At 39.7% G+C, this 9,368-nt stretch overlaps 2 protein-coding genes across 7 annotated transcripts in view; one reads left to right on the top strand and one right to left on the bottom strand.

Annotated features, from left to right (window-relative positions):
• The window catches only part of pde9aa (phosphodiesterase 9aa), a 114,494-nt gene extending 111,804 nt beyond the window's left edge, over positions 1 to 2,690 (top strand). For all 6 annotated transcript variants that reach the window (XM_046053290.1, XM_046053288.1, XM_046053289.1 and 3 more), the window contains 3 exons: positions 1,922 to 2,017; positions 2,098 to 2,162; positions 2,289 to 2,690. In XM_046053290.1, coding sequence (XP_045909246.1) covers positions 1,922 to 2,017; positions 2,098 to 2,148 — 147 coding nt within the window. In that variant the 3' untranslated portion in view covers positions 2,149 to 2,162; positions 2,289 to 2,690. The remainder of the gene's footprint in view (positions 1 to 1,921; positions 2,018 to 2,097; positions 2,163 to 2,288) is intronic.
• Positions 2,691 to 4,819: 2,129 nt separating this feature from the next.
• wdr4 (WD repeat domain 4) overlaps positions 4,820 to 9,368 on the bottom strand; it is a 14,313-nt gene continuing 9,764 nt past the window's right edge. Inside the window, exon 8 of the mRNA XM_046053280.1 lies at positions 4,820 to 5,236. Within this exon, the coding sequence (XP_045909236.1) occupies positions 4,991 to 5,236 (246 nt within the window). The 3' untranslated portion in view covers positions 4,820 to 4,990. The remainder of the gene's footprint in view (positions 5,237 to 9,368) is intronic.

Here is a 9,368-nt window from a genome sequence, read left to right as displayed (position 1 = left end):
GGCCATGAAGAGCTTTAAAAGTGATCAATAGAATTTTAAAGTCAATTCTAAAACATACTGGGAGCCAGTGTAATGAAGCTAAAATAGGAGTAATGTGGTCATATTTCTTTGTTCTGGTTAAAAGCCTGGCAGCTGAGTTCTGGACAGTCTGGAGTCGATCAATAGATTTTTGGGTTAAACAGGTGAAAAGGCTGTTGCAATAATCCAGGTGTGATGAGATGAAGGCGTGTAAAATGGTCTCGGTGTCCTTAAAAGTTAACATAGATCGAATTTTTGCTATATTTCTAAGTTGATAAAAACATGATTGAACAAGCTTTGTGGTGTGCTCCTCGAAATTTAAATTACTATCAAACCAAACACCAAGGTTCTTTGGGAACTAGGGAACCAGCAGATGGCAGGATTTGTGGGGGGGGGGGAGAGAACAGAGAAAGAGAGAGGGAAGATTTTACACACGAAAACTAAACTGAAAACTAAAAATACACAGAGGATATGATTAAAAACTACTGACGCTCTCTTCTGCAATTCTTTAATGCTATGAGATGTTATCTCGGATTTTTACGATGATGATAATTCCATCTGTTAGCCGAGTTAAAGTCTGAAAAGGACTCTAAATTAAATCTGAAAAGGAGCTAAATTCACGTCTAATATCAGGGAAAGGCAATCCTGCATCCTGCCACCTGACATTATCCTGGCTTTAGGCTGCAGGTCCACAGCTGATCGTGAATGTCCGTGGCTACACTCTCCTCTGCGCTCCGGGGAGGGTGATGAAATATTTAGCGGACATTGATTTAAAATCTGAGTTGGCACTTGGCTTATTTATGTATTTTTTTTTACAATTGAAAGGTGTAGTATGGAAGACTTATGGCTTACTAGCGCGAGCACAAATAACACTGCTGGTTTGAATGTCTAAATGATAAAGTGATAACGTGTGATATGAAGTGAAATTCAATATGTGAGAGGCATTATTAGCTATTCCTCACTCATTAAATTTTATTTTGGTATTAAACCACTACATACATGATCAAACTTTTATTGGGTATCAGCAAGTTTTTGATTGACTACTTCACTGACATCTGCACAGTAACAAGAGTGGAAACGCTATTTTGAAACATTTGGTGAGTTTTGGTACTTTGGAGTTTCCTCAAAGAGCAAGACAAAAGTTTGCGGATGTCAGCACATTCTCACGGCAGCTCAAGAGTTTGCGCCACGGTTCGTTCATTTATATACATCCCATATGTGCCTGAAAACCAGCGTACGTAATCTTTTTGTGCGTAGGCAGCCTTATACATGAGGCCCCTGGTGAATTGGTGGTACACACTTTTAAGTTTGGTGACTAGATGTTTCTATGAGTCAGAAAAATACTGAAGCCCCAAAATGTAATACATTTCAAAGGTATTTAGAGATATGGTTAATAGTTACTCTTCAGATTAAGAGAAAAACAAATAAAGAAAAACATTTGATAAGCTTATAAAATACAATATTTTGTTAAAGATTAAAGAAGTCTCTAGTTAAACCCCTAGTCACATTTCAGATGTCTGAGTTGTAAACAGTTCAACCAAAAGTGATTTCCTCTTTTCAGATAAATACATGTTTGAGGCCTAAAGATGTCAAGTTATTTAATAATTACCACGAAAAACGGAAAGGTTTTAAAGAAAGTTAGAAAAATGAATACAAGCATGTGTAGCAAACTTTGTATTCTTGTCTTTTTTGTTTCATTAATTATTATCTATTTATCTTGTGACCCTTTGGAGGGGCCCGACCACTAGCCACAAGAGTTAAATGCTGGTTACACATTGATGCATCAGTAGTAACAAACTAATAATTTCATGTATAATGATTCATCTGATGTTTCTCTGCAGAATTAGTAGTTGTTTTTGCTAATACTTGTTACTGTGTGTGTGTGTGTGTGTGTGTGAACTAGCTGTTCCCACAGATTGAGGAGGCGATGGTGCAGCCACTCAGAGAATCAAGGGATCGATATGAAGAACTCAAGCAGATTGATGATGCCATGAATGAGGTTGGAGGCTTTCTAAGTGTGTAGATGTATTTCATTTGTTATTGGTGCAGATAACTAATAACAAGTGATGTTACCATCAGGTGCAGAAAAAGAAAAGTGAGAACTTGACCATGGGAGGGAAGAAGAAGTAAACATTTTTGAAAAGGTAGGAAAAAATAGACCTTCCTGAAGTTTTTGCTGTCAGTATATGGCCAGGTTTCAGATCAGAGAGGCTAACTTGGACAAACATAGATTTTATAAGCAGTTTTCTTTATAAATCTGTCTGTTTCAGCACCAGTGAGGGTAGAGCACGAGAGTGAAGCAGTGTGACGTACAATAAACTGGAGTTGTCAAACACGTTGTTCAGTTACGGGCTTTCCATCACACTGTCCTCTCCTCTTCGACTGTTGAAGAGCAGAGGACCAGCAGGATTTGTAATCAGGAAAAATCAGGAGGATTTCCAGTCTGTCACGGAACAGTGATGGGAGTGGGTCTGAGAGCTCTGAGACAGCATTACAAACTACTGATGGACTCAAGGACAACATGGACAATCCAAAGCTTTTTTCAGGAAATGTCAACATTTGTACAGCACAGACTACTTCAGTGAACAATATTTAGATAGGCATCTTGCATGGTTTTTTATTTGAAATGTGTTGTTTTTTACAATTTGTACAGATATTTAGTGACCCTTGTACTTTCCTACAAAAAATAAAAGGATTACTTTAATTGCAAAATCTAGTTTCGATTGTTAATGTCTCTGCTTATCATTGATGAACAAAAGTATGTAGTAGTACAAAAGTGCTGTAAAGTATGCTTATAAAATTACACACCCAATGGAACTTTTGGTTAGTTTCCTGGGAAGTGATGAAAGAACAGCATTGTAAGTGGGGTATAAGTGGTGTCATAGTTAAGCGATGGTTTCTCAACCTGAGTGTACTTCCTTGGCACCTCTTTCAAATCATTCATCTTCTGACAGAATCTGTCTTAGCGTGATCTTGGGTTATATAACACAGGGATGTGGCATTTGTTGAAAATACCTGAGTCCCTCTGATACACGTTGACATGTATGGAATCACAATGTTGTTGCGTTAAGTCTTCTTCTCCTGATCCCCTGTAGTGTTGGTGTTCTTCCTGGATCTTGTGGCCGTTTTCACAAAGGTCCCTTCAGGTGGATCCTGTTCCTTTTCTTGGGCTTGGGCACTTGTTGGTATGTTGTCAGCTCGGTGGTGCAAGGTTCTGATGACCCCTTGCTTATGCTCCAGTGGGTGGTGGGAATTGAAAAGTAGGTACTTCGGTTTGAAAGAGGGGTCAAGGAAGTGTTACAACCCAGCTCGTTAGGGTAGGGCAGTAACAAGTTATTTGGGATTGAAATGAAGGTGGTAAAGGACAACTGAATTTAGGTTAAAGTCAAATGTTTAATTAAATGATTTGTCTCAAGAAAACACAACAAAAGGAGGCTATATAGGTACTGACAAAAAAAGGAAACAAAAGGAGGTATTGTCCAAAGACAGCTCTCTACTCAAAAAACACTGAAGAACAAAAGGAGGTCAGCACCTACATGCTTTACAAGAATGCAAAGTAACCAAACAGACAATGCTCAAACCAAAAGAGTGCCACTCACACTATGTGATTTACAAGGGTTCTAACTGACGGAAGCCGCTTAAGCAGGCAACCGACAGAAACAGGTAAATGCCAATACTCAAGAAATTCACTATTAACAGGGGTACGCAACCAACAACGAGGCAAACTGATCACTGGCTCACAGTCGCCTCGAACTGCAGCGACACAAACTATTTGTAGTCCAGCTGGTGTTGATTGGAGAGTCCTGGTTGGCAGGTTTGGTCGGATCTTCGGCCAAACCAATCACAGACGGTCCCAGGTCCAGAGGAACCAATCCTCAACAGGGACTCACAGCTGGGATTTGCATACCATTCAGAGAACTCCAGAACACAACTATTGTTCTAAGGCAGCCAGCAGCGGGTGTAACAGAAGCCATTTAAACCCAGGCTGAGAAACCGTCGCTTAACAATCGAGGATGCCAACAATTGTCATTCAGACTTGGCCTTGGGTGGCTCCAAGACCAAAATGACAAGAGCACAAACAAACCAGTGGTATTGATCATTGTGACAACGATCCCTCAAAGGTTAATTAGCCGAGTTTCCCGACCAGTGAGCCAGAACTGAAGAAGTTATTGATGAGGAACAAAACGTCTAGTATCTTCTACATAGGCCAGTTGCCCTTGATTTCAACCTTACATCATACAATATATTTGCAGATGTGAATTTTTCTTTCAGCCATAAAAACATTATGTAAGCCTTCAAAACTTAGTTTCAATCTCACAAACCCTTTTTATTACATACCATACTCAGAGTTTCAACCGTTGAAGGACACCCCCCCATTCCCATATTTCACCAGCATTAGCAATTATTTAAAATCTTTTCTAAATGTGCAGCCCTTTTTGCAAAACAGTGAAAAAGAGAAATTACCCTGAGTGCCAGATCAAGGTGCTGATCAGTGAAATGGAGGCGAGAAGAAATATTTTATTTGATGATTTGTACTCTTGAATCAAGAGCACAAAACAACAGTGGCAGAGGGTCACAATAACAGTCTGCATTACTGATTCTTGAGTGCACTGTACTTTATCACTTTCCCACATGCTGGATCAATTCTGTGCACAAGAAAGAAATGTTAGAAAATTGTGGTGTAATGCACAGGAAGTCAAAGTAACAAGTACAGAGCAAAGAGAAAGTGAGAAAGACATATGGTGCACGTTCACAAATGCCATGTTTAATTCAGCAATGATGGTGGAAACAGAAGGCACAGTTTTATGTTAGTTGCAAAGTTTATTTTTAAAAATCAAAGAAATCCATCAACACAGGCTGTGTGACAAAACCCACACTTTCCACATGCTTCATTAAATGCACAGATTCGACTCAGATTCCTCACTCAAAAAATGAAACAAAGAAAATAACAGTGCCCTTGTTAAAGTGCTGTTTAAGTAGATTTTTCCATTAAAGCTTTTGACATTTCTTTCTTGGCCTTCTTGTTGCTATTTGCTCTCTGGACTGTCTTCCTCTTCAGCTGCTGTTCCTCCACTCTCTGCTGCTTCTTCTGCAGGTATGCAGTCACATTGTCAAAGCTCACCTTGTAAAGATGCTCGAATCGGTTGTTGGTCCTTGTGGTGGCTGTGTATGAGAACAGCAAGAGGAAAAGGTTGGTGACAGGAATCCTGGCTAAACACTGTTAATCATCTTTGAGAAGTAACCACATGTATGTAAAAAAATGGGAGAGGCACTCTTTTTCCTCCACTGTCGCAGTATGGCTTTCAAATGGTGCTAGCAGCTAATTACAGACCACAGAGCAGCAAGCTCCGGTTGTGAGCAGTGGTCTGAGGACAGTACATAGAGAACTTTGTGGGCACTAAATTGACAGAGAGCAGTTAAGTGTGTCTGTGTTCTGTGTATACTATACACAAACACACACTGTCTTAATGTAAATTTTGGCGCCAACAGTGTGTCTCTGTGACTGAACTAACCATTCAACTGGTCACAGCATGTAGCCTGATGAAGACAGGGCAATGACTACTTGTATTTTTTGTGGACATGAAGGATGGTCATGCTCGGGTCAAAGTAAAGAAGTTAAAACACCTGACATAGGCAATTCGTCATGATATGTCACATCATCATCTCCTAATTAGCCAACCTGATATTAGTTTTCAGTAAGATTACAGACTGGTTTGTCCACTTCAGTATCTAATTATCTTCATGTGAGTGGAAAAACCTGGATGCATTGGACTCCACCCTGATCTGTGGGTGTTTGTGATGGACTTCAACTTGGTACACTGTAACGTGTTCTTTATATTTACTTTGACACAATAGAGATTATCCATGCATATCTGATGCGCTGATTTAATTGTGAAGTCAAAATACAATATGGGAAAGAACATGCAAAGAACATCATTTTAAAAATGCTGCACGTCCATCACTGTCTGGTTTGGATCTGCCACCAAAAAGGACAGGAGCAGACTACAACGGACAGTCAGGACTGCAGAAAAGACCATCAGTGCCAACCTGCCCTCCATTCAGGACTTATACATTTCCAGAGTCAGGAAACGGGCAGGAAACATCACTGCAGAACCATCTCACCCCGGACACAACCTGTTCCAACTTCTCCCCTCTGGTAGGCGCTACAGAGCACTGTACGCCAAAACCAACAGACTTAGGAACAGTTTCTTCCCACAAGCCATCACTCTGATGAACAGCTGACTTCTGACTCAGTGTCAGGAACAATTCCTGTGCAATAACCCAGTAACTCTGTCTCTAATCAGCACCTGTTTACTGGTTTCCACTTATTATTTATTCACCATTCTCCATTTCAGAGCTGTTCATATTGTTATATTGTATATACTGTATACCAATACACCTACCTCATGTAGGTAACACCTGCACATAATACTTATTTATTCCAGCATCCTTTGCAATTTGCTCCATCACACTGTGTACATGTGTGCATGTATGTATGTATGTGCAGTGTTTCCCACACATTGGCTTTACTTGGGCGGGCCACCCAGGTAGATTAAGAGCTGTAAATTTGATTGCAGCGCTGCGCAGCACATATTCGCTCTGCACATCCTCGGACTCGGTCGCTCTCTCTCTCACAAACACGGACAACAGACCTGTTTGTGAATTGAATGATTGGTATCATAAACACCTCTGCACAAATCTGTCCAACACAGCGCTGTCTATGTCGGAGACCCATCTTCAAAACTGTTATTAGCGAGCATGTAAGAAGCTTAGCTAATAAGGATAGCTATGTTAACTTTGGAAAACAGCTGTATAACATATATATATATATCTATATCTCTATCTATATATATATATATCTCTCTCTCTCTCTATCTCTCTCATATCTATCTATCTATCTATCTATCTATATATATCTATCTATATAAATGATATATACTTAGAATATATATAGATATATAGAGTCCTTTGACAGTGGTTTAGTCCACTGCCTGACCCCCCCCACAGGAGTCCGGTCGGAGAAAACCAGTTCAAATCCGTCAGTAGTTGTGGAGCTGCAGTAATGTTAAGCAGGCTGGCAGCGCTGTTTTATTCACTTTAAACATTGGATGAACTGATTCTTTTGTCTTTAATACAGATGATGCTGACTCATTAATAAATTAATCATGACAAAAAGTTATTTTTCCCCATGAGCCCACTATGTTCTTATAACATTACCTAGCTTGTTTGGTAGCTTGTTTAACTGCTTGTTTGATAGTAAGTCACCTTCTACAGCTAGAGATGTGCAAATTGATCAGCTGGGGACTGAAATAGGCCGTTTTGTTTCACTTATTCGGCTCAACACAAAAATGTTTGTGTATGCTGTCAGTTATAGATCTTAGAAAGAAAGAAAATCGGAATCGACCAAAATTAGAATCGGCAGGCACCTTTTAAAAAAATCAGTAACTGGAATCAGCCAGGAAAATAATCTGTGCGTGAACCGATATTAGGCTGATACGGTTATTTAGAATAATATGACCGCGTGGTGAACCTATGAACTTAAGTCATATTTAAACCATAAACTACAGCTTTGTGTTGTTGGCCAGAAAAATAATAGCAAGACTTCTCTCTGTGTACACATATCCTATAAAAATACAATTTTGGCTGTATTATTTGTGTCCCCTTGAAAAATTGCTTGAGAAATTTTATGTTTATAGAAATTACTGTTAGATGAAATTACATCCCTGTGTATAACTGGTAGTCAACAGGTGCGTTCGAGCTAACTGGCTGACTTTCGCCGACTTGATAGATAGGGAAATAAAAACAGCGCCGTCAAGTCAGACACAATCTACCTCCGGTAGACTGCGTGAGCTTAGAACAAGATCTACTGACGTTTTGCAGTGCAGGTGTTGTGGCGAATTCTGCATGCCTGCCATGAATTGCATACACCTTGCGGGAGGTAACGCTCTGTTATACTGAGAAAAGGGGTGGATGCAAATCTTGACAGGTAGCTTACCACGTCCGTTTTGCCGAATTATGCATTCACTTATTAAGGTCCTTTTAGGACACTTTGCTGCTCACAGTGTTTGAACACAGTTAACGCCACATGCTTTTTCTGAAACTCAAGAAATGGTAGCCAACTTTTAGTATGTGTAATAATATATTAACGATTCTTAACGTTCATTAAATATATGCTGATCATTTATCACTATTGATGAAGCCCATGAAGAACAGTATAGTGTTTAAAAGCAGAACTTTAATGCATTTTCATGCAATTCTCGGCAGGCATGCAAAATGTACAATCCTGAGTCAAATTCCTTGTATGACAAGGTATAATCTCACTGTACTCATAATAAAGAGACAACTTCTTTACTACACATTAGACATGAACAAAACATCTCTATACCAGTTTAATAGAAAGAGGAGCATCTGTGTTTTTGACAGCAGTGAAAGTCGACCATCGGGATTTCTAAATACCTGGTATACTGTGATAATTCCCAAGTCTAGTTACCAGGCTGGTGAGGATCCTTCATAATATAGATCTTCAAATAAACCAAAACAAGGTAGTTTGTCAGAGTAGCAAGACTGCGACAGGTGTGGAAGGGCCACGGCAGTAATGTTATCGTCTGAACATACTAAACAGTGAATTCTGAGAAGCGTTAGAGCAGTAGATGAGGACATGGGGTTACCTACAGTGTCTGTGAGAGAGGCGAGAGAACCAAAGCAGTAGATATCCCCCCCACTGCCAATCTCTCCATCAGCATGCAGTGATCTACGGCGTCACATGCTGCACTAATTAGATCATTACAGAGATTACACTGATGTCAGCTGCACAACATGTTCGGGGCAGGTGGAATGGGAGGTCATTTCTGTCTAGAGGGAGCGAGTGGAACAAGTATGAAAGAGGGAGTACGCAGAAGATGCACTGACAAGAGACCAAAAGGCCACATGAGGTGGTGTGTATATATATGTATATGTATATATGTATGTATGTATGTATGTATGTGTGTGTGTGTGTGTGTGTGTGTGTGTGTGTGTGTGTGTGTGTGTGTGTGTGTGTGTGTGTGTGTGTGTGTGTGTATATATATATATATATGTGTGTGTGTGTGTGTATATATATATACAGTGGGGGAAATAAGTATTTGACCCCTTGCTGATTTTGCAGGTTTGCCCACTTACAAAGAATGCAACGATCTATAATTTTAATCATATGTACATTCTAACAGTGAAAGACAGAATCCCAAAGAAAATTCCAGAAAATCACATCATATGAATTTATAAAAATTGATAACCATCTGATGAGGAAAAACAAGTATTTGACCCCCTACCAAACAGCAAGTATTCTGGCTCCTACAAGCCAGTTAGTCTTT

Source organism: Micropterus dolomieu, linkage group LG07 (genome assembly GCF_021292245.1).
Source record: "Micropterus dolomieu isolate WLL.071019.BEF.003 ecotype Adirondacks linkage group LG07, ASM2129224v1, whole genome shotgun sequence".
NCBI lineage: Eukaryota > Metazoa > Chordata > Actinopteri > Centrarchiformes > Centrarchidae > Micropterus > Micropterus dolomieu.
This window is presented reverse-complemented; position numbering and strand designations above follow the sequence as displayed.